Here is a 24,949-nt window from a genome sequence, read left to right on the forward strand (position 1 = left end):
GAAACGGGTCTGGGGCTGCACACACCAAAGCCCCTACTTCATGCCGCCCACAGAGCCATTCACCGCTCCCCGCACCCCAGAGGCTGCTGGGTCTCAATGGCCCCCCTGCCACCACCATCAAGCACCGCCTCACGCCACTCCACAGCTCTTTCAAAGTTTTAATGGTCCTATTTACAGCTATTGCAAATAGCGAGGAGGCAGCCAGGCCGAGTCTCAGACCTCATCTACGACCTCATCTACGCCGGTGCAGACGGGAAAGCCTGGTCTCCCTTCCCCTGTAAGACTGCAGGGGCAGAGACAATTCCTCCGCCCATACGCGCTCTCTCAGACTCTTGGGCCCTCCATGCCTCAGAGAGGTTGTGTGCCTCCGGGCCACCTCCTTAGCTCAAGGCACAAACACTGTGGGTGGGGTGGGGTCCTGCTTGGCTGGCAACAGCTGACCCAGCCCATCTTCCCTCCCATGGGGCCGATACCTCCCTCCCTCTACCCCCCACTGGTCCCTTGCTGGGCAGGGTCTGGCTGGGTGGACACTAACACCTCACACCAGAGCCCTAACTCCTGGACCGCGGCGAGTACCCCCAACCCCCCAAGGCTAGAGTCAGCACCATCAGTGCCCTGGACGGGGGAGTATCCTTATCCTTGTGGAACAGGGACAGAGGGAGTCCAGTAAGGGGTCGGGGTGGGATTTCTTGGCTGAAGCAGGAGCAGCAGCTACAGCCCCTGGTCTCCCGCTCACCCCTGCTGGCTGGGGGCAGCATCTCACCAAGCCTGGAGTACTCATAAAACACCTTCGGGCAGCCTTGGTGGCTTTGGGGCTTCAGGGACCCTGGGCACAGCCCAGTTGGCGGTCCCAGCTGGCGGGCCAGGTGGGTCCACAGGGAATGGGACCCAAGGCCCGCCTACAGGGAAAAACCAGGTGGGGACCAAGAGTGGGAGGTACACTCCATGGGGGTGGGACCCCCAACCCAGGCCCACTAAGCCAGGAGGCGAATGACACCATTGTCCGAGCCCAGCAGGAGGTGGCGCTTGGTGGGCAGCAAGGCCAGGCTGGTGAGCGTGCCCCGGAAGTTCTCGGAGCTGAGCTTGGTGGTGGCCTGGGAGGGAGGCTCGAGCAACGAGCAGACGCCAATCTTGTTGGCCACAGTGCCAGTGACCACCTCGCTGCCGTATAGGTCAAAGGTATGGATGGGGTCAGATGCCGACTTGTAGTGGTGCGTGGGCTTCTGCTCCAACTCCTTCCAGACGGTCAGCGAGTGGTCGGAGGAAGAGCTGACCAGGATGCTGCCCTCCACTGCCTGCAGGGGGTGGGGATAGGGGAGCCTCAGCAAGGGGGCTTCCCATCTCGCAGCGCAGCCCCTCACTGGGAACACCCAAGTGCTGAACAGGGCTAACCTGGTCTCCGCCACACCTGACAACTTACTACACATCACACAGGGGCGATGCAGTGTTGTGGGTGTAATTCCCGAATAATCCTGCCCCTGTTTTGCAGAGGAGGAAACGGAGGCTGGGGGTGGGGGTGGGAGAGGTGGCATTAAGCAATCAGCCCAAGGTTACAAAGTGAGCAAATGGCAGAACCAGAGCCCACCCCCAGGTTGGCCCAGAGTCCCAGCGCCTTCTTAGAAGGTGAGGCTTTGGAGCACCTGGATTTCAGGGGCCCTGAAGGGAGCCCGGAGCAGCCAGCCCTCAGCAGTAACAGTGGCAGTGCCTGGCCCCTGGTCCCTGGCCTCCGTCCAAGAGGCAAGAGTCCCAGTTACCTGGAGAAATCCTCCCACAGGTAACGTAGGTCTGCCCTGCCCACAAGGGGCCATGAACTGTGTCCTGTGGGCTGAGGACTGTCAGCAGCCTCTCCACTGGACTCAGTTTAACCAGAGCGAGCTAGGTCACGGACAGGACCCGACCCCTGACCCTCCAAGTAAGGCAAATATGGACAAGAGTTACTCATTAGAGCCTCTCCAGGAAGCAGCCGAGTCAGCGCTGGCCCTGGCTCCTGCCCCTGCCCCTGCCGGCTGGCCGTTTCCTGAGCTGGCCCTGCCCCTCTGTCCTTGAGCAGGCGTCCAAAGAGGTGAGGGATGTGGCAGGGACAGGGGCAGCCTGGGCTGCAAGGATCAGGGGACTTGGACTTTCACCTTGATCTGCAGGATGTCCCCCTCGTGGGCTGGCCAACCACGCAGAACTAGGCCGGTCCGGGTGTCCAGCAGCACCATGAAGCCCGAGGAGAAGCCAGCCACCACACTGCGGCCACTGGGGCTGACGGCCAGGGAGCGCACAAGCCCAGGGTTCAGCCCGCCACCCAGGCGGAATTCATGCTGCAGGGAGAGGGAGACAGTGAGGGGCTGCCTGTCGGCCGCCACACTGCCTCTCCTATGGGTCCTACCCCACTGGCCGAGCCCAAAGCCAGCCGCTGGGAAACGCCCTGTATCCTCCTGCTCCTCCCGCCTCCCATCACAGGCAACGTCCCCGCCCTAGGACTCGCTGTCGAGGGACCACATCCTAGCTATCTCTCTGTGGACGCCTCATCCAGCCCTGCCAGGTGGCCCTGTGGACAGACCTGCAGGCCAGGCTTTCTGCAGTCCATGAAGCGCAGGGTGGAGTCCGAGCTGGCCATGGTGATGCTGGTGTGTGGGGCGGGCATGACAGCCACGGCAGTCAGGGGCACCCGGCCATCCGATGGCTCCATGGTGCGAAGAGCCTTCCCTGGGAGGAGGCGAGCAGTGGATTTGGGTCCCAGCAGCGGGTGCCAAACCCTGGTGCCCTCCTAGCCTGCCAATCCCCCTGCCTGGCTCTCTGGCTACCCCAGACCCAGCATCCTACGGCTGGAGGCTCCGGGGGCCTCTGAAAAAGGGTCAAGATGTTTTCATGGCCTTCCACGTTCCTGATTCCATGGCAAGGCCAGGCCCCTGTCCTCAAAGGAAGCTCTTGGCTTTACACAGCACCCTCTGACCAAAGGCTACCTCAGTCTTAGGCAATGCCCAACTGGACACCAACAGCCATTTTCCAAACACCCAGTGAGTGCCTGGGGTGGGACTATGACCCGCTGGCCTAGTGTTCCTGATCCCCCCCCACCCCGACCCCTGCAACTAATCTCCAGGTGCGCACAGGGGTGCTTGCAGCTGCCAAGTGACTTACTCAAGGGCCCTCCATTCAAACTCAGGTCCAACAGACTCCAAGCCTTCACGGCTCCTCTGTGCAATGGCCCCCCACTCCCCATGCCACGTCAGCTCCCACCCCACCCCCACTCCTGCAGGGCACAGGCTGACGGCAGCAGAACAGGCCTCACCTGGGCCCGCTCACCTGTGAAGGGGTCCCAGACGTGCAGAGCCCCGTCACAGCTCACCACGTACTGTGGGGCCTCCAGCTGGCCCACGTAGAAGACGCTCTTGCGGTGCTGGGTGTAGACCAGGCGCGGGGCGGTCTCGCTGGTGCCGTCCCCGTAGTTGTACAGCGGCCAGAGGCGCACCGTCCGGTCCTTGCTGCTGCTCAGGAAGAAGTCCTCGCTGCTCAGGGGCGCCACGCACTTGACAGACCCCGAGTGGCCGGGGAAGCTCTGCAGGCGGATCTGGTGGAAGTGGAAGTGGGCGTCCTGCTGGCTCACGCCAATCTCGTACTGCCAGTACGCCAGCCAGTTCCCGCTCAGCCCGTGGGCACTGCGTGGCAGCTCCCGCTTCAGGGCGTGGTCCTCGCCAATGCCGCTGCTGCCGCTGCCGCTGCCGCTCAGGCCCCCGCTACCCACCCCGCAGCTGGGGCCAAGTGGGCCGGGACTCTCAGGCTGCGAGTCTGTGGGGATCTGGATACGATTCCCAACCAGGACGCTCCCAAAGGTCCCTGAGTGGCTGTCATCATGGGGGCAGGCCCTGCCCTGGGCATCCCACTCAGGGCCGCTGCTGGGCATGGCTGGTGCCATGCTCGCAGGGCTGCAACTGCTCAGGCGGATGCTTTCCAAGTACAGCCCCGCCAGCTGCCCAACCAGCTCATGGTTGGGGACGACTTTCCGGATGATGTCACCTGCAGAGAAGTAAGAGCTATTCTAAGTCCAGGGGAAGTGGCATGGAGCTGCCACCCCCTCCCCCTCCGGAGGCCCGGGGACCATCGGAGGCAGGGCAAGGGACTGGCTGAGTCACTGGCCACCTTGTTCTTCGCCTGTGTACGTGTGGCTCTGCCCTTTCAGTACAGAGGAACAGAGCAGTGCCCGTGGCACCTGCTGGCCCTGTGCCTGTGCTCATGCACGTGCCAGCCTGTGTACATGCCCACAGCGGGGCCGGCACAACCAGGTGGAGAGCAGTAAACAGGACAGCTGCTTCTCTGACCTCACCAAGCTCTTGTTTCGGCAGAGACACCTAATCACAGGCGATACACACAAACGGCCAGGGCTTGGCCTCTAGACAAGCAGCACCGCCATGGCCGATGCGGCTGGAAACTTCTTGCTGCAAGGAGGAGCTGCCCACATGGTTTCCTGGGCTGCCGGCTTTACACCCATTCCCTCTCAGATGGCTCCTAGAGACTGTCCAACATCCACCTGGCTCCCCCTGCCTGTCCCTAAGGAGCCCCAATACTACTGGCTAGGCCCACTGCCTTTCCTGCTGGCCAATATGCCGTCCCCGTTTACACATCACCGTGGGAGTCCGCATATGAGGCTGAACCCCTTGACTCTGGTCAAGACAACTTACTCAACAGCCACTGCTGCTTGTGGGGTCAGGGGAAGCATGGGGCCCTCCTAGGGGTGAGAGGAAGCCACAAAGGTTGTCCCCCTGGCCCCGGGGGACAGTACCCAGCAGGCAGGAGAAGGGCACGTAGATCGTGTAGGCCATCTCCACGGTGAACACCTTCTGCAGCTCCTCCAGCAGGCTGGGGTCCACAGGCCGCTGCTGCCCGTTAGAGAAGGCCACCTCCGGCAACTGGCCCTCGCCATGGCCCACGGGATCTGACTTCAGGTTCTGGGGGCGGCAAGCAGTCAGCCCAGCACCCCCGTAGCTGCCCCAATTCGCCCCACAGCCAGGCCAGCAGGCCCGCTCACCTGATGCCGGAGCTCATGCAGCTGGGAGAAGACCTGGAAGAAGGTGGCCACGGGCTCGCTCAGGTGCTGCTGGACCATCTCCTGTCCTATGCGCAGGCAGATGAGGGCGATGAGGCTGATGGTTTTCACACACAGGACAGTGCGGGCCTGGGCTCCACTCGGGAAGCTGGGGAGGGAGCACACCAGCTTAGTGCCCACCCGGAGGACCTCAGCCAACTACCGGCAGCTCTGCAAGGCCAGCCTTTCTGAACCAGGCTGTGGGGTGAGGGTGGGCGGCCTGCTCAGGGTCACACACTTAGAAACCCTACCCGGGATTCAGGATGTACTCCCCAACCCCCAGCTGGAAACAAAACACACCAAGCCTGTGACCATCAGGACTCATGCGGACCGACCCCATGTGTTTCCAGATGAGCACAGAGCTCCACTAGGTTTTCTGGGCTGCGATCTTGACGAGGAAGTCGCCAGGCCTTTCTACCATGGCATCACAGGGTGGGTTTGCAGCCAAGTGCAAGCGGCTCCGGCCACTCAGGGCCCCTCCTGGCACCCAGCCTCCCCCGTGTCCCAGGCCCCTCCGAGAGTCTCCCTGGGCAGAGGCCTACCCCGTGACGAGGGACGTAAGGAAGCTGAGCACGGGCAGCAGGACCTCGTGGCTGATGCGGGGGAGGATGTCCATGAGGGTGGTGTCCGAGAGGTACACGATGAGCTTCTGGGTCAAGGTCACTGCTGCCAGAAGCCCGGCCTCCTTGCGGCTGTTCAGTCGGGTGGGGCCTGAAGTGCCACCAGGGGCCACCTAGGGCCACACGGCAAATGAATGCTTCCCTTCCACCCCCAGAGCTTCCCAGCCTCCCCCCTCCCCCTGGCCAGTGACTGACCAGGTAACTGATGTAGGGCAGGTACTGGTAGGTGAGGACGGGCTCCCCATACAGGTGGGCGATGTGGAGGAGGCAGCTGAGCACAGGCCCCGACACCACGTCACCGAGCACCGGCCTTTTCTGGTATATGTTCCCAGCACTCAGCGGGGGGCTCTCGCCACTGCTCACCGTGAACTGCTGCCGAGTGGGCCCTGCAAAAGAGGAGCCAGCTGCCTGGAGTAGCAAGGAAGGCAGGGAGACATACAGACCGGGGCCCGGGAGGCAAGGGACAGTGGAAGCAATAGCCCGGCAACAGCGATGGCACGGACCACGGCCTTACCCACATAACAAGATGTCAGCAGGCGGAGCAGGTTCCGGGCCACGTGGCGGGAGGCCACAGTTGGACCAAGTTTGGCAGACAGCCAACGGACCATCTTGCAGGCTGTATCTGCAGGGTGGGAGCAGGCCCTGAGCTCACCAGATAGCACCCGGCTTCCCTGCACCCCCCACCCGCCATCTCTGGCAGCGACTCTGCTCAGGGGCCCCGCCTAGCCCTCATCACCCCACCACACCCCTCTCCTCTGCCTGCGAGTTCCAGCCTGCAGCTCTGCCGCCCCACCACCCTTAGGCCCAGGCCCAGAGCAGGTGCTCACTGTGTGACAGGCGAGGGCAGGTGGGCTGAGAGCTGGGCCGGCCCTGCCCAGACACCACCCCATCCCCCACCCTGACTCACCAAGGAGGATCTTCTGTTCTTTGCCCTCCACCTGCTCGGCCAGCGGCTCTTCCTCTTCCTCCTCGTGGGTCCGGCCCCCAGCCTCCACCGTGTCCATGGACAGCACCGTGTCGGAGAGGGCAAGCTCGGGGGTGACAGTGACCTCGTCCTGCTCCCCGTCCCCCTCCTCCTCTAACACCACGCAGCCTTCCTCCTCCTCATCCATCTCCTCCTCCTCCTCCTCTGAGCCCTCGCTCTGCTTCAGGTCCTGGCTGCTGTCCCCTGACTGGAGGCTGCTCTTGTCCACAGGGGCGCCGCCCTCGTCCACGGCCTGCTCCTCACCCAGGGACGCCTCGCTGGCACTGCTCTTGTCACTCAGCCGGCCCAGGCTCATGGCCTCAGCCTCCGGGGGCTGCGGCGACTCGGCCACATACAGCCCGGCTTGGAAGTCCTCGGTCTCCGGGAGGTCGGCCTGGTCGTGGAAGCTGACGCCGGATGTGTAGTCCGGCAGCCCCAGGCCCGAGGAGGCGGCCTCAGGCTCCCCATCCATTGGCATCTCCTCCCTAAAGGCACAGGGCCCGGGCCCAGCCCCGGCCAGCCCACTCTCCTCATCCTCCGCAGCCCCGGCCAGGCCCTTCCCTTCCTCTGGGGAGACCTCCCCACCAGCCAGCACCTGCAGGACGTGGGGCAGCAGGTGGACCAGAAAAGCCTGCAGGCCCAGGCGCACCATAAGCTGGGCCACAAAGCAGTCCGTGTACAGGTAGAAGCGGCCGTGGAGCCGGCACGGGTTCTCGTAGGCACCAATGAGCGGTTTCAGTAGGTACTTGTTGGCATTCTTGGGGCCCAGCGCCTTGGCGACGGGTTCAAAGAGGTACCAGGCCGTGTAGACAGCAGTGTGCTCCTCGGACATGAGAGACAGCACAAAGGGAAGCAGGATCTCCAGGCCCTCAGGGGTGATGTCACTCAGCACCGGGCCCAGCTGCTGCCACAGAGCAAACACCAGCTCTCGGCCCTGAGCCTCGTCCTCCACACGCCTGGCCTGGTACAGGAGGATGAATTTGTGCAGCGCCGGAAAGTAGGGCGGGAAGGGGACCACGGAGCTGAAGGGGCTGAGCAGCTGGGCCGGGCAGGGCGGGGGCAGGCCCTGGGAGACGGGCCTGTACTCAAACAGCAGGTCCAGCTTGCCCCTCTCTCCAGCCCCGGGTCCTTCACGCCCGCTCAGCTGCAGCAGCGAGTCCAGCACAGGCTGCAGAGACACGGGGACGTCTTTGGGGTGGCGCATACACAGCTCCCGCACAGCCTGAAAGCGTACCCACAAAGGCGCGCCAGGCTGCAGCATGCGGACCCTTGTGGCAAAGACCATCTCAGCCAGCAGGACCCCCAGCGCCTGCATGTCCCGATGGAAGAGGTTCCGCAGCTGCACGGGTGGCCGGACCTGGGGTTGCGCAGGCACGTCCAACCGGCCACCCAGGCCTTTGCTCAGGAAATGGCCCAGTTTCTCCAGCTCCTCCAGAGCCTGCACGGGATTGAAGCCCTCAGGAAGAAGGATCTTCCCCTCCTCGCTCTCCCCAGGCTCGTTCCCAGCAGCTTTACTCCTGCGGCCTGGGCGAGAGGCTGCGGTGACGGCAAAGGCCAGGAGGCCGGCGGGGACTTGGCTGGCAGAGGCGGACCCCAGCTGGTCGCCCACTTTCCCAGGGAGGGAGATGGAATCCAGAGCTTCCATGGCCTGCTCCAAGTCATCTTCCCCCACCCCCGGCCTGTCCCTGGTCCAGCCTGCCTCACAAGGAGTCGCCTCCAAAACCAGCCTCCTCACCCCATTGGCCGGCTGTCCTGGCAAGTCCTCCCGGCCGGTGGTCTCCTGGACGGGCTGGACCAACAGCCGGGTGATAAGCGGAGGTTCGGGGGCCAGGGAGGGCGTGCCAGCCAGGCGCTGAGGATGCGGCTGGTCGAAGAGCTGCACGACCCCATAGCTGGTCAGGTGCGTGTGGGCGTCCACCAGGTGCAGACACACGTTCTTCTCCTTCACCGCCTCCTTGCCCTGCAGCTTGTAGCCGAAAGTGAGGTCAATCCAGTGGTGCAGGTCCTGGGACACCTCACGGCTCTCTAGCAGCGCTCGGTGGGCAGCCACAAATTCTTGGCTGGAGCGGCACCAGGCTGGCACATCCAGGTCAGGCATGTCAGGATGGATGGAGCAGAAGATCGAGGGGTCTGTGTAGAACTCAGGGATGCACTCATCGGGGGTCCAGCTCTGCATGCGCTCCATGCTGGCGGGGTACTCGTGGGGCTCCCACTGCGCCCGGACGTGGCCACAGAGCACTGCGCGGGGGGTGCGCCGAGCCTTGTACACATAGTACGTGATGTCAGAGAGCACGTCTGAGATGTGGTGCGGCACGTGCGGGGGCTCCCCGCCGCCGGCACCACCGGCCACAAACGCCTGTCGCGTCATCTCGTAGGTGAAATCCAGCTGCTTGTCGCCCTTGTTGAGGCGGAACTTGGACTTGCGCAGGTCTCGGAAGCGCCCATGGGGCGTGGTGAAGTCCACTACCCAAGGCAGCACCGGGTGGTAGTTGGGATCGCCCTGCCGCCGCCCGGCCAACCGGTTCAGCTGCATGAGGTAGTGGAAGTTGCTGATGCGGCCATGGACCCAGTCTCCCACGAGGTTCCTAAGTTCCTCCTGGCAGGTGAGACACCCAGGCCCTACTTCCCCCCCGTGCCCAGGCTCAGGGCCCGGCCTCTCCCCTGCTCCAGGGCTCTCTGGGTCTTCGTCCTCCAAGGGCCGCTCATACGCACTCAGGTCCAGCCGGAGCTCGCTACAGAGCTTCTCATCCACAGCGATGTGGTGCAAAGACAGGGCCCCGCAGGCCAGCCCCCGGAGGTGACAGGCCTTCATGGCCCGCAGCACCCGGAAGAGAATGAAGAGCACCTTGGCTTGGCTGTTGGTCAGCTTGGCAGGGCTGAAGGTGACCACATCATGCAGGGAGAACTGCACATACGGATGGACCACGTAAAGCATCTCTAGCGACTCCAGCAGGGCTTCAGCCCGCAGAAGGCTGGGGCAGGCTGGGCTGGCTCGAGTTGGGCAGGGCCCATCTCTGGCATATGCTGGGCATTGGGTTGCGCCTTCCCCCACTGGCACGAAGGTGCAACCATAGACCTTCTGCAGAGCCTGCCTTACTGCCTCCAGGGCAGGCCCAGCAGAGGGGGGCGGGCTATGGCTATACGGCTGCCCGTAGGTGTGGTACGCGTGGCGCCACAGGTTGCGATAATTCTGCGCAGCCACATCCTGCATGAAGCGAGTGAAGGTCTCCGGGCAGCAGGAACCCTCCTCAAAGGGCAGGGCCCCGGCTATGGAGTAGCAAAGCCTCCGCTTCCGCAGCCCGTGCACCTCCACGCGCGTCCAGCCGGGGGGCAGCCTCTGCACGGAGCGCTGCAGGAGTGTCCGGACTTCCGCCTCACTCAGGCCCTCGGCCCGGGGACAGGGGCCCGGGGGCAGCCGGCGCTCGCGGAGACTGGCCAGCCAGCGCACAGGCACTAAGGCCACCACATGGGTGCCCGCCGGGGCCAGAGCCAGCTGCCGGACATCGATGTTCAGGTCCCGCTCCACGCTCCGGAGCAGCCCCTCCATGTGCGCGCGCGGGGCGGGGGGCAGCCTTGGGGCCCGGCGGTGAGATGGACTTCCTGCCCCTGGCTCCCCTGGGCCGTCCCCTCCGGGCCAGCTGGGGGCAGCGCGGGGCCCTCCTCGCGACGCTTCCGGGGTGCCAGGCGGGCGGAATGGGACGGGCGGGCGGGAAGGAAGGCGGCTGGGGCGGCTGGGGCGGCCAGGGGGCGAGCAGGGGAGGGCGGGGGTCGCGCTCACCCGTCTGGAGACGCGGCGCTCCGGGCGCGGCGCGGCGGGGCCGGGGCTGCAGGGCGCCCGCGCCGAGCGCTACCGGGGCGGGTCAGCTGACTCGGGTCACGTGACCCCCGGCACGGAAACAACCGCACGTGGTTCCGAAGGGCCGGGCCGGCCGCCGCACCGCCCTGCCCACCGCGCTGCCCACCGCTGGGCACTGCGCGGCCCGGCTCCGCTGGGCGCTGGGCCGGGAAGGGGCTCCTGGCCAGCCTGGTAGGCTCACGGGAGGGCGATGCTGACCGGCCTCCCCTCCCCGCTTCTTTGTTCCGCTTGCGAAAGCGGACCCTCGCGGGCGACGTTCCCGGGGGACCCCGCTGCTCTCCCCGCTCAGGTTTTCTAGATGAACACCTGAGGTCCTGCCAAAGGGCAGGTAGGGCTGCCCAGTCGAAAGCAGCGCCGCACTTTTGACGGCAGGTCTGCTCAGCGCCTACTTCCTTGCTCCCTTCCAAAGGACCCACCACCCCACCCACCCACCCACCCACCCACCGCCATGGAGTCGGTCTGACTCAGAGGGACCCTGTAACACAGGAAGGGCAGACTGCGCCCTGGCGTTTCCTCAATCTTCACCGGAGCCCAAAGCTTCCTCTTTCCCGCTCCCCCCAGTGGCTTCAGCTGCTGGAGGGGGGCAGCTGATGCGTTTGAACCGCCGACTCTTAAGTTTTACAGCCCAAAGCGTCTTCCGCTTTGCTTGCTTCCCAAACAAGGCGCTTTTTAAGTTTCCAAAGCATCTCATCAGCGGCATTCCGTCCGGCCCGCACCACACTCTGTGTGGTAGAGAGGGTCGTTATTACCGTTTATGTGTCATAGGTGACAACCAAGGGACGCCCACGGGACTTGCCCACGGGGCAGAATCAAGGCTCACAGCTTGCTGTCCAGACCCTCCACCCAGGGCCCGACCTCCTGGCGACCCTCTCACAGTCCTTGACAAAACAGCAACCACAGAAATGCTGGGCGATCTGAGGGAGAACCGTGGCCCGAGCTCAAGGGTTCTGTGGTTCTTGGCAGAAAATGTCCCCCTCAGGGCTTCCTGTCAAAGGCCTCCTGCGTCTGTGGTGCCGCAGAGCCTGCCTGCTGTGGTCAGGGCGCTGCATGTGCTCCTGGAAGGGGAGGGTGCAGCCAGGGCAGGAAAAGGAACCCAGGGAGTTGGCACCACACCGCTCAGCCTCCTTCAAGGGGGTCTTCGTTGGGACTGGCTCGCAGGACAGATAGCCCATTGTGTGCAGTGAAACCACAGGCTCTGTTTGTTGTTTCTGAGTCTCCCTCCTTGAAGCAGGGCTGGCCTTCTGTGGGAGTTTCATGTTGAGGTGTGGGGGCCCCCAGAAGGTACTGAGGAAAAAGCTTAAGGGCACCACTGGTCTGCTCATCTGTTCAGTGGCCGAATTTTCACTCTGCAGGCAGGAGACCCAGACCTCCTGGGCAGCGCACTGCAGGAGCCGCCAGCACCCATCTGCCCATACAGGCTTTCAGATTGCTGCATGGTTAAGCAGGTGGCAGAGTAGCTTCCAGACTAAGATTAACGAGGAAGAAAGGCCTGGCCTTCTAGCCCATCACCATCGAGTGGATTCCAATGATAGTGAGTGACCTTACAGGATACAGTAGAGCTGCCCCTAAAGAGTGTCCAAGGTTCAAATGTTTATGGAGAGCCTTGGCAGGGTAGTGGTTATGCACTGAGCTGCCATCCACAAGGCCAGCAGTTCAAAACCACCAGCCACCCCAAGATGGGGCTTTCTACTTGTGTTAGTCTGTGATGACTAGAGATACAAATCCAGGAGCCTCATATGTGATAAGAAAGAGCTTTATATAAAAGAGTAATTGTGTATTAGGAAAATCTCCCAGACCAGTCCAGATCAAGTCCATAAGTCCAATATTAGCCCATATGCCCAATACCGGTATATAATTTCCTCTTCGGACTCACACAACACATGCAATGATGTCGAATGCGGGGAGATCACAGACCAGGGAGTGGAAAGTCTTGTGGATCCAGTGGCGGTAGAAGTATCTCAGGGCTGGCGTGGGTCTCCATGTGGCTCCTCTAGCTCCAGGGCGCTGGCTGCTATCAGCATGGCTCCATGTGTCTTGTCGGCAGGAAGTTGAAGCAGAGAGAGAGAGTGTGTGTCCCCCACCTCCAGGGAGGAAGACAGGAGAAATCCCAAAATCCTCAGGAGGAGGCCATGTCTACACAAAGGCCTCATTGGCTGTGATCTAATTGACAGGATAGACAGGAGATTATGTAACTGCCACGCTCCTCCTATAGAGCAGCAGTTCTCAACCTGTGGGTCAAGTCCTCCTCTTTGGAGGTAAAATGACGCTTTCACAGGGGTCACCCAATTCATAACAGTAGCAAAACAACAGTGATGAAGTAGCAATGAAAATAAATTTATGGTTGGGGGGGGCACCACAACATGAGGTACTGTATTAAAGGGTCGCGGCATGAGGAAGGTTGAGAACCGCTGCTCTAGAGAGTTCGTCTCAGGAACTCCCGGGACAGTTCTACCCTGTCCTAGAGGGTTGCAATGGGTCAGCATCAACTCAATCCAGTGAACGAGAGTGAGTGTACCTACAAAAGCTTTCTCCCGTGCACGGTGGGGGTCACACTGCTGACCTTTCAGGCTGCTTCACTTCAGATTGCTTCATCGGCTCCTCCCCCAGCCATGGACTATTTGAAAATCAGCTGATGGAAACCCTGTGGATCGCAACCGACTGTGGACATGGAGCAGGACGAGCAGCAGCGTTTGGGTGCCATTGAGCACCAGGTGTCCAGGAATCAGGACCAATGCCCAGGCAGCCAACAACAAAGACGTGGAAAGACACAAGACTGAATCAGCCACCAGACGGAACGGAAGGCAGCATCGGCCAACACCAAGCTCCAACTGGAAAAAGGGGCAGGACAGAAGGACGGTGGAAATGGAGACCCAGGGAGGAAGTGGGAAGGTCGCTGTGACCATGAAGAACTGCAACTGATGTTTCCAAACCAAATGTGTCTAAATCATTAAGTGGAAAACTGGATTTAACTCTCGTCCAAATCACACAATTTTTTTTTAAGTGTGAGAGAGAAGATAGGAATGTCTCAGCCATGAGCTGTTTCCTCATCAAGGGACAGCTGGAGCTGCCAAAGTCCTTGGTCACAAACACGGCCTCAGGCAGTTACAACTTCTCACTACCATTTCTAGAACACCTGCCAGAGAGCAGGCACCTTGCTAAGCACTTTGCAGACCTTGGTTCATGGAATCCTCACCACCAGAAGATATTTTTATACCTGTTTGATAACAAGGAAGCCAACTACCTTAAGTAACGTGTTTAATGTCTATAGCTAATCAGGGGGATTGGCAAGGATTTAAAATGAGGCCTAGCTTCTTCTGAAACCAGTGACCTCTATAGGCCCTGGGCCTGGGATGGCCGTGCACTATGGTCTCCTCACCTGGGAAACCGATCGTCATTCCTCCTCCCTTGGTTTGAGTGGGCCCCTGTCGGTGTAGAGGTTACATGTTGTGCTGCTAACTACAAGGTCAGCAGTTCTAAGCCACCAGCAGCTCCACTGGTGAAAGGCAGGGCTTTCTACTCCTATAAAGAGTTACTGTCTCAGGAGGGTGGGGGCACTACAACCGATCGTGATGGCACAACTCATTTTAAAGGTGATTTAACCATTGGGGGGGGGGGCGGGATGGCTTTAAGACAGATGTGGTGCTGACTGTACAATTTCTTTCGATAGGATTGAGTGATTGGAATATTTGATTGTATATATAAATTGTGTGAATAAAAATGATGGGGGGGATCAAAAGAGTTACAGTCTCAGATATTCACGTGGGCAGTTCTACCTTGTTCTCAGCTGCCATCAACTCCATGGCAGTGCCCTTGGTTTGCGTATGAGACCAGGGGGTGAGTCTTGATGCTCAGCCTGGGCTTTTAATGCCAATTTCAATTGAGTACCAGTCTAATTGGGTCTATGTGGTCCTTACTCTGATCTCAGTTTACCTAGGAAGGGGGACACCTTTTCTTTCCGCAAGTCTGTGTGCGCCCTGCCCTCTAGTGGTCTGGACCATCACGGCAGCATGACATTGCATGTATCTCTCTTCCCCTCCGTTGAAGACAGGCCTTTCCACTCCCATAAACAATGACAGTCTTCCCACTGTCCCCGCGCCCCACCCTGAGGGGGGAGAGCTTGAAACGGGACATCTGACACCCTGAGAGCTAGCAGAGAGGACAGTTACCCCGGATCACTTCCCTGGGGACCCCGAAGGCTTGTTTCCCTCCACTGATCCCAGGACCCCTGGTGGCAAAGTGGTTCCCTGTTGGGCTGTGATAAGCAAGGTTCTCCGTTTGGAACCACCAGCCGTTCTGTGGGAGAAAGATGGGCTTTCTCCTCCGGGTGCAGCCTCGGAAACTCCCGGGGGCAGTTTCACTCTGTCCTGTAGGGTCACCTGTGACTTGTTTTTGAGTTTTGAATGCAATATCTTGTAATGCTGGTACTGGTACACCCACCGGCCACCAATCCTAGAGCACCGATTTTTGAACGGTACAGTATTTCAGATCCAGGAGTCTGGGGTGAGACCCAGGAATCCGATGTAGACAACCTACCGGCCGTATCTGGAGAAGTACCGTCTGGGGCAGCTCTCCCTCCTTTCCCTCTCCCTCCTCCTGCAAAGGCCTCTGGGTGATGCAAACAGAAAGGCTGACAGTAAGGCCTGGTAAACTGCTCTTCTAAGGGTGGGGGTGGGGTCAGTGGGGGTCGTTGAGTTGATGCTGATTCATAGGGACCCCGTGACAGAGTAGAACTGCTCCTCAGGCTTTCTTGCCTGTCAGTTTCACAGACGCAGATGGCCAGGTCTTCTCTTGAGAAACGACTGCCTGCAGCCATTTCCACTAGCCATGGCTTTACTCGTTCTCTCCCTACACAGAGCTCCCCTGGATTTTAACATACGCACCCTTAGGCTTTGGGGAATCTGGGACCAAATTAGCTGTGCCCCCTTTTTTGCCAGCCTCCATATTGGGTTTCCTGGAGGTCAGAGCTTGGTCATAGTCCGGGAAGGTGGCTGCAGCTGCTCCGGCAGTCAGCCCATGCTGAGTGAGGCCAGCTCTTGCTGATTGGGCAGGGACAGAGGATGAGACCAGCATTTGCTACGCCATGTGGGCCGGGGGCAAGTACGGTGCTGGGGATGTTCACACATAAGCCCTTTTCATCCTTACAACAGACGGCGAAGGTATTATGCGTTATTATAAATGAGAACACGTAGGCCGAAAGAGGTTAACTATCTTTTATTTTTAATCATTTTATTGGGGGCTCATACAATGCTTATCACAATCCAGACATACATCAATTGTGTCAGGCATGTTTGTACATTCGTTGCCTTCATCAGTCTCAAAATATTTGCTCTCCACTTAAGTCTTTGGTATCAGCTCCTCATTTTCCCCCTCCCTCCCTGCTCCCCCTTGCTCATGAACCCTTGATAATTTACAAATTATTATTATTTTGTCATGTCTTACACTGTCTGATGTCTCCCTTCACCCACTTTTCTGTTGTCCGTCCCCCAAGGAGGAAGTTATATGTAGATACTTATCATTGGTTCCCCCTTTCTACCCCACCTTCCCTCCACCCTCCCAGTATCACCACTCTCACCACTGGTCCTGAAGGGATCATCTGTCCTGGATTCCCTGTGTTTCTGGTTCCTATCTGTACCAGTGTACATCCTCTGGTTTAGCCAGATTTGTAAGGTAGAATTGGGATCATGATAGTTGTGGGGAGGAAGTATTTAAGAATTAGAGGAAAGTTGTATGTTTCATTGTTGCTGCACTTCACCCTGACTGGCTCGTCTCCTCCCTTCTGTAAGGGGGTGTCCCATTACCTATGGATGGGCTTTGGTCTCCACTCCGCACTCCCCCTCATTTACAATATGATTTTTTGTTCTTTGATGCTTGATACCTGATCCCTTCAACACCTCCTGGTCACACAGGCTGGTGTGCTTCTTCCATGTGGGCTTTGTTGCTTCTGAGCTAGATGGCTGCTCGTTTACCTTCAAGCCTTTAAGACCCCAGACGCTGTATCTTTTGATAGCCGAACACCATTAACTTTCTTCACCAGGTTAACTATTTTAAAAGCTCAACAGAGGGATTTGAACCTTGGTTTGTTTAACTCTGTGGGTCTCAACTAAGGGTGGGGGTGGGGTAAGAGTTTGGCTTCCAGGAGACTTTGGCAACATCTGGAGACAGTACTAGATCATCATGACTCAGGATAAGGGGTTGCTACAGGCATCCACTGCTCAAGAGCCTGCTGCCACACAGGGCACCCCCACTACAAAAATTGGTCAAGTGCAAAATAGCCATAGTGTTGTAGGTGAGATACCCCGCGCTCAAGCCTGTTTTCCCTGTGGAATGGGAGGGTGGGCACAGCAAAGTGGAGAAAGGCTTAGCCAAAGGGCCTGGGGTGGGAAGAGGCTGGGATTTCTCAGCTGGGCTCATGGAGTACAGGCAGTTGGTGAGGCTTCCCTTTCTTCCAAGCTTGGCCAGGGCCCTGTTCAGTTTCTCCCAACCTTGCCAAGTCAGCCCTGGGATTCACACTCAGATTGTCCTGGCGTAACCCTGACTCCCAGCTCGGGGCTAGAACCAACTATTGACTTTGGTCTTCTTCCTACTGGCCTTCCTATTCAAAGTCCCTGGTTCCGGGGACCCGTGCCTCCCACCTGCAACCCCAGGGAATCACCATGTTGACCATCACCCTTATGGGGGTTGGAAGTAGGTATGTGGGCACAAGATGCCCCCCAGAAAGTCAAAACAAAAACGGAGCAGCCAAGGACAGAGTGGCTTCTGAGAACAGATACAAAGCTCCGGTCATCGCCTTCGCAAGCCTCTGAAGAGGGCAGAATGGGGCAGCCGGGTGGGGACCAGGGCTGTGGTCCCAGGGCATGCTTTCTACATTCATCCTTCTCCCCTACACTTGGTCACCAGCTTCATTCAATGGGAGCCACCAGTCCTGGAGCAGCACCCGCCTCTCCGGGCCTCCCCAATACTGGCCTCCTCGCCAGACCAGGGAGGGGGAGCCAGAGTTGAGAGTGCGGACAGGAAATGCCTCTCCTTCCCAGACCAGAACCTTTGAGATTCTAAGAAGCAGTTGAGGGAAAGAGGAGGACATAATCTACGGGCCCCTCCTATTTTGGGGTCTATCTCCGTCTTTCCCTCACCTCTCAAGGTGGGGATGGGGTGGGGGCGAGATAACAGGGTGGAGGGGAGTGGGCGGGAGGGCTGGCAGTCCCGGAGGAGGATGTGGTAACAGCTGATTCGTCCCCTGAGGTCACACTTTCCAACAATCAGCTGTTACTGGGGCGGGAGGCAGGAAGCTTCCTTAAAGGCACAAGGTTCCCAGAATTCTGGAGCACAGAAGAATTCTGCGTTTAACCCCGCGGGAGCGCGCTCACTTCAGGCGCGCGCGCGCTCTGGCTCACTCAAGCTGCCAGCCAAGTTCATGCGTAAAAGTCGTGGGCCCGTGTCCACACGTTCCTCCTTGAGAGAAGTGGGGGCGGCGGGGAGAGGGGGCGGGGCGGTGGTGGGGAAAAGGGAGGAGTGGTCCTTGCAGTCGCCCCTTTAAGGAAGCAGTTCAGCTTTTGCTAAGTCATTGGGTTCACTTCAGTTTTGCCCATCCCCCGCTCTTCTAGGCTCTGATTGGTCCCCGGGAAAGGTGCTCCCTTCTTATTGGTCTCCACCTTCGCAGTCACTTCCCCAAGTAGGCCTGAGTCAGGGAAGCCTTTCTGGAGAGCCGGCCCAAAAGGGGGGTTAGCGGAAGGGTGGAGTTGGCACGGCCCATGCCCTATACGTCTCCCCTCTTCCCTCAAGTGAGGGAAGTGTTATATATTTTGAGACTTTGGATTCTTCTGCGCCCGGAACGAGAAAGGCTCTTTGAACGAGGATGGGTCCTCCGGTGAAAGCTAAGCGGCACGAGTTGAACAAGCCTTCCCTTCTCCCGGAGCCCTTGGGAGTCCTCGTCCAATGCAACTGATTTCCACCTACAGCTCTGTCCACTCTTGAGCTTCGCCTGCTCCCTTAGAGAAGTGGCCTCCTCAGGAGGCCTGCGAGTCAGTTTTGGGGTCGTTTTAAAAGATGCACTCGGCCTCAAAAAGAGAGCCGTCGCCCTTTAAGGACTTCACCGGGATGAATTCAGAGCTGGGTTTAAAAATGCCAACTCACAGGGCGCGCTGAATTCTGGGAATGAGGCGCTCAGCCCGAGAACTACGTTAACTAGTATGCCTTGCGAGGACCCACGCCTTTACTTCCTTCTGCTCTTCACGACGGGTTTGACGTTGTGCTCTTCAAAGCGCGTAGCTTCGGAGGAAGCCTGAGCCACACTTTGTCGCCTATTGGTCAGCTCCTGAGTTGGTGGGCGTGGCTTATGGTAACTCCACTCAACGACTGGTTGACCTCCTTGCCAATCAGGCTATATGGCCAGAGAGGCGGTTCGAAACCCAAGTGCGGGAGGCCCTTTGTGGGTGTGGTCACGTTGCCCAGCAGTGGGCGGTGATTGGCCCGGGGCGGTGCAATCTCAGCTCGTGCGTCACCACGCCGCCAGCTGATCGGAGACTGGAGCCGGTGTGTGCTGGGCTCTGGGAAGAGACGGCGCCGCCGACCGTGAGGAGTGGACGCATTGATTTGCTCCCCTAACCTCAGCACCCCACCCCCTACCCAGCACCAGGTGGGTGTGAGATGGGGATCCGGCCGCACTCGTGGAGCCGCGGTTACTGGGTGGTGGGGGAAAGTTGGGTCCTGGCGGCCACACCCTGCCTTTCCGGGGGAGGGGAGAAGGGGCTGCGGGGTGCGGGGGACTGGGACACTCTGGGGAAAGGGACTTGGGCTGGCCGGAGTAGTGTATCAGGAGGTTGAATCGAAAGAGTCGTGACTTGAGCCTTAGTGGGCGGTCTGGCGGAGTAGCTGGAAAGAAACCGAGAGCCAGGAGGGCTGGGGGCGGCTAATCCCGGTGTGCTCAGGCTTCGGGATTCGGCCGCCCATCCTGGGAGGATATGGACCCGGCGGGTGGGGGAGGTGCTTGGCCTGTGCTGGCACTCATTGGGTCATGGCCAGTTCTGCGCCCCGGCAGGGAAGGGGTCGCTGGGCGGGCCAGCCCCTCCTCTTGTTCCCTCCTGGGGGTGTTATGTAAGGGGGGAGGGGAGAGGAGTAGGGGGTGGCGGTGCGGGGGCCTTATGCAACCCAAAGGTTAGGGTTTCATAGCGACTGGGTGGGGGGAGGGCAGGAAGAGGGCCTGAAACTCTAACCCCCTATCCCCAGCCTAACTGGTGCAGAAGGTCACCTCTGCACCTCCCCCCAGCCTGTCCGGTGGTGGGGCCCCTAGTCCACGCCTGGCCTTGACCGCCAATGAAGCCGGCCGGCTGGGTGGGGCGCCTGGGTTAGTCATCGCTGGGCTCCCCCCCCCCACTACTCTCGGCCAACTCTTGGCCCCTCCCCGTGGCCTCCAGCTAAGCTATCCCCCCCCCTTCCCTCCAGTCTCTTAACTTCTTTGGCCTGTCATCTTGGCTGTCAGACTGGGTGAGGGGCTGTCAGGATGCCAACGGGTTGAGGTAGCAGCTGGTTAGAGGGTCAGTACCCTGGACCCACCCCGCCCTGCAGCCAAGGGCACCTGCTTGGCACAGCCTCTCAGCAGCCATCCAGTCGTGTGGGCTGAACAGAGCAGTCCCTGACAGGGGAACCGGGCAGAGTCAGCCGGGCACCTTAGATGAGGCAGGTACTACAAAGTTCAACCCACGCAAGAGGGTATTGGGATTTGAAAGTCTCCACCCCACCCCGATTCTTCCTCTGAGTGTAAGGTCTAGGGATCCCAAGGCTGGACCACGTTGGCCCCTCACTCTGGCCAGGGCCATGCCCTTGGACTGAGTGTCAGTCAGCATAGACCCGGCCCTCCTGAGCTCCCAGCCCTCCTCTGCCACGCCCCCAACCCCCTCCCTGGGCCATGCTGCAGGGCCTGGTTTTTCCTGCTGATTCACGCGTTGGAACTGTGGGGGCGGGGCTTGGAACTTGGAACAAAGTTCAGACGTGGAGGGGCCGGCAGACAGCCTGGAATTCATACCAGATGTACCCGGAATGCGCAAGCGGAATGCCTGGCATCTGAGAGTCCTGGGGAAGCTGCCCAGCCACCCTGCCCATACCTCCCTCCCCTCCAGCCTTGGTCCACCATCCTATCCCTCACAGCCCCAGGAGTCTCTGTTGACCTTCTTCCAAGCCCTAGACCTCCTCAGTTCCTCCCTCTTCCCCAGATCAAGACCCCTAAAAAGCTCCTTTCAGCGGACGTCCTCAGGAACCAGGCAGCTGGTCTAATCACTGAACTGGCATTTCTGGGCCTGAGGTATAACTTTTCACCGAGTGTCCAGCCACTGGTCCGTCCCAGGCCCTGTCCCCTCTGGCCAGGAGCCCCTGAGGAGATTTGCCAGGGCAGTGAGGCGATCACTCAGCTAGGAGTTTACAGTGTCCAGTTCTGGGCGGAGGAACAGGGAAAATAGGTTTAAAACCACTTCTCTCACTCATAGACCCAGGTCAGTCAAGGGCCCTTCATTGTTATTCATGGAGAAGCTGAAGATCTCTCTGCAAGGGTGGGCTTTTCTGGCCAGGTGGGCCTGTTCCTTTGATGTGGTCCTGCTCATTTGTCTTCCCTGTCCCCCCAGGAGCCTGCCCCTCCCACAGTCTCACCTGGCTGAGCCGCAGTAGTTCTTCAGTGGCACGCTTTATGTCCTGACACAGCTAAAGCTGCCAGTTGAAGAACTGTTGCCCTCTGCCCTTGGCTTCAAAGAGGAGGAGGAAGAAGAGGAAGAGGAGCTGCTGCCCCAGCATCTGGAAGTGACAGGATAGGAGCTGGAACTGAGAAGGTCTGAGCAGCAGTAGGGGTGAGGGAGGGAACCCTACCCAGCTGGGGAGCCTTCCCCTACCTGGGCCCCAGAGCGACATGAGATTAGAGCACCTGGATTGGAGATAGCTAACCAAGGTTAGTTGATCCTTGGGTAACAACAGGAAAAAGTCCAGAGAGAAGACATCTGTCCACCCCTCCACTCACATTTTCTCTCTGGCCCTCCTTCTTGATCACCCATTCATGTCCCCGCTGTACTTTCTGGATGAGGGCCAAAGACAAGTGTCCACTTCAGGAAAAAAAAAAAAAAAAGATGTTTCTGAAACTTCTGTTCTCCCTCTCCCTGCCTCCATGTGGATGGGCCCACAGTAGATTCAGAGGGGCTTATTGACATCTGGACCCTTCAAACTCCCACCTAAGCTGCTTTACCTGTGAAATGAGAATCACCTAGGATGGGCATATGTGAGAGCATCAGGAGCTGAGTTGAGCAGACCCAGAACCTGGGTGATGGAAATAAAATAGCTTGGCACATAAGCAATTGCTTCCCCTTGCTGCCTGCCCCAGAGCAAGGACTACAGTTTGTTGTTATTCTTAAGGACCACCGTTCTAGATTGGGTTCCTTCCATATAAGTTCTGCTGCTCTGCTTCTTCCCTCACTTTGCTTTCCAGGGCTGGATGTGAGACTCGCCTTACTTGGGCCTGGCCAGGCAAGAAAGTCTCCCCGGCGTCAGCCAGGAAAGATGGACTGTGAGCTTGACCATCAGACCCTGTAGCTTGGCTGCCCCCATTCCAACTCCAGTCTCACTCTTGGGCTCAAGCTCTGGTGAGATTTAACCTTGGCCCAGTCTCCCTGCCTGAAGAAGGCTGCCAAGTTCAAGACTACAGGAAGCTTTGTTCTGTTTGTGGGGAAGAAGTGTGCTGGGAGACGCTGAAAGGTTTAGGAGAGGAAGGACCTGGGGGCTGGGGGAGACAAAGATGGCTCTGTCCCTGGACATTTTGTCCATCCTTTCTCCCCCTCATCACTTCACTGTGCCTCTGCAGCCCTGAACATGTGCCCTGCATCCTGACCATTCCTGCAGGGGGAGCCTGGGAACACAGAAGCAGGGGGAAGGCCAAGGAAGCTCCTGTCCTGGAGAGCACAGGGTCCTGCCCAGGCACTGCCTTACTCCCCCCACCCCAACCCCCACCTTTAAAGGCATAAACACTCCAAGAGGGAGGAAGGGAGCACAATTCCATCAAGGTCCAGCTGCCAACCATCTGCTTCACTGCCTCCCTGAGGGTGGAACCTTAGTAAAATAAAGTGTCCTGTGCCTTCACCCTCACGTGTCCAACTCGACCCTGGACTTCTTAGATGGGCGGCTCAAGGAGCTAGAGAAACTATAAAAGAACATGTACAGGAAATTTCCTAGTAAAAAAAATTCAAATGAATAAAACCATGGGATGGGGGTTGGGGACAGATACGTGTTTTATTAGAAGAAAGGCAAACAGACCTGAGAACACGTTTTCCTTTGCGTCACTGGGGGATGGGAAGAAGACTCAACGGTGGTAAACCAAAAATCCAAATCCACTGCCACCCAGTGGATTCCCTCGCACAGTGATCCTGTAGGACAGGGTAGAGCTGCCCCTGTGGCTTTCTGAGAATGGAACGCTATGGGAGTAGAAAGCCTTGCAGTTAGCAGCCTAATGTGTAACTATGACACCACACAGCCCCCTCAACATCAGTAAAGAAATGCTGAGATGATCCTCGCCTCCATTTCATAATGAGAGTATAATTGAGACAGCCTCTGAATAGCTGTTTGGTAATCTGGGTGCAACACCCTAGGAATTCTCATGGTCTTTGACCTAGTAATTCTACATTTGGGAATTGACCTTCAGGGAAGGGCAGATCTAGGTAGTCTCAGAAATAGAAAAAATGGGAAGCAATTGTTAGATTGGAGATCTCTTTTCTGATGTAATGAAAATTTGCAACAGGAGATTGCTTAAGTACATGATTGTATGTCTATCCAGATGGCGGAGTCCTGTGCAGTCACAAAGCATCATGTAGAAGAACATTTGACTCCAGAAAAACTGTGCTTCGAATGTTAAAGCGGTGATACTGATAGTATTATGGCATTCCAAATAATTGTTTGATGTTTTAAAAAATGCTTGTATAGATAAATGAGATTTTTCAGAAGCCTGAGGACATGCTCCAGCATGTTGATAGTTAAATGCTGAGGATTAAAATTTGAATGTCCTGAGAGGTCAGATTGCCTTTAGTATCTCTTCCTGCAGACATGGCCCCTGGTCATGGACGTGAACATGGCCATCATAAAATGGAATGTATGGATTGTTAACAGTGGAGGATAGAAGGGGCACTATTACAAACTGCCAGGAGAAGCTGGCAGCACACGGCTGAGGGAGCCAGGGAGCCACAATGAAGCGTGGAGATACAAACTCCAACTGGATTTGCAAACTGTTTCCTTTCGTGGTGCCATATTAAAGGGATTCAAATGAGGATTTTCTACCTCCCAAAGTAAAGATAAGCATCGCTAAAGTTAGTTCTGGAAATATCTCCATGGCTTCTTACTCTCTTATAGAAGTAAGATATCTATACCATAACCCCCTTCTCTGCATATTTGTTCATTAAATAATAAAAGTAAGATATAATAAAATTACCAGAAAAATAGTGGAATGCCTTCATTGTCATTTTTGTGTTTTTCTGTAATGTCCAAATTCTCTGCATAAATCATGGGCTGCTTTTGTCTTATAAATAAAATTTAAATGTCTTTAATTTTTTAAAGCCTTTGGGAAAATGGATTTAGATGTGAGGAGGGAGGCCCTGGCCTCTTGGTCTTAAATGTGTTTTGATGAAGGGGGGGGAGAATTTTTTGGGTTGGGAGTTGGGGTGGGTAACTTGGTTTATGAACTTGGTTCATGAGGAGTAGCTAGTACCGCCTTCTTACAGGTAAGACATCTATTGCTGCCCATCGCCAGTGAAAGAGGCTTTAGAGTAAAAGGAAAGCAGAAAACTTGCCATCCTTGGGACTGGGGAATTGCGGGAGGCTTTTCTTCCAGACTGAAGGATTCTGGGACCCTGCCAGTCCTGCTGCTGGAAGCCCGTGGTCTTTGGTCTCCTCTTCTGATTTTGCCTCCACCTGGTAACCCCCATATGACCTCCCGTTGCCCCAGCAAATGTGAAGGGAGCGTTTCACCCTCTCACCAGGGACCCAACTGGCGAAGGGACCCTTTTAGCACTGTGGTGATGTCTGGCTCCCTTTGCCTCCCCTTCCTCAGGCCCCTGCTAGGGCCAAGAAGGTGGGGTGCCTTTGAGAGGTACCAGGTAAGTCGGAAGGCCTCTGGACTTGTGGGCGGTGCTGTACTGCCCCTTACCCCACGTGAGGCAAGAAGTGGAGGAGGGTGAAAGGGAAGCAAGTGGGAGTGAGTTGCGCTGCTTTCTGCCCTCCAGGGTGGGTGGGAGAACCGCCAGGAGAGAAATTAAGGAATTTGGGGGTGGGGGGGGAGTTGGTGGAGTCAATCGGTTGCCATGACTCCAGGGGCGGTGTAGCTTCACGATTGCTCCAATCATCATCCAGCTGAAGGATGGGGGCGTGGCCGATCCCTGGAAAAGTTAACCCGGATTCCCGACACCCGGCATGCTACCCCTACACGCAGG

At 58.1% G+C, this 24,949-nt stretch overlaps 1 protein-coding gene and 1 long non-coding RNA gene across 2 annotated transcripts; one reads left to right on the plus strand and one right to left on the minus strand.

Annotated features, from left to right (window-relative positions):
• Positions 1-140: 140 nt before the first annotated feature.
• WDR81 (WD repeat domain 81) lies at positions 141-10,328 on the minus strand. Its single transcript, XM_075561218.1, has 10 exons — positions 6,596-10,328; positions 6,203-6,310; positions 5,884-6,074; positions 5,611-5,801; positions 5,012-5,177; positions 4,766-4,931; positions 3,292-4,002; positions 2,549-2,694; positions 2,127-2,306; positions 141-1,295 (listed from the first exon to the last, which is right to left on the minus strand). Exons 1-10 carry the CDS (start codon positions 10,197-10,199, stop codon positions 975-977), a joined length of 5,784 nt encoding a protein of 1,927 aa, XP_075417333.1. The 5' UTR covers positions 10,200-10,328; the 3' UTR covers positions 141-974.
• Positions 10,329-19,027: 8,699 nt separating this feature from the next.
• Positions 19,028-22,482, plus strand: LOC142459551 (uncharacterized). The gene is made up of 2 exons (XR_012786470.1): positions 19,028-19,140; positions 21,119-22,482. It is a non-coding gene; the product is annotated as an uncharacterized LOC142459551 (long non-coding RNA).
• The last annotated feature ends 2,467 nt before the right edge of the window (positions 22,483-24,949 follow it).

Source organism: Tenrec ecaudatus, chromosome 10 (assembly GCF_050624435.1).
Source record: "Tenrec ecaudatus isolate mTenEca1 chromosome 10, mTenEca1.hap1, whole genome shotgun sequence".
Taxonomy (NCBI): domain Eukaryota; kingdom Metazoa; phylum Chordata; class Mammalia; order Afrosoricida; family Tenrecidae; genus Tenrec; species Tenrec ecaudatus.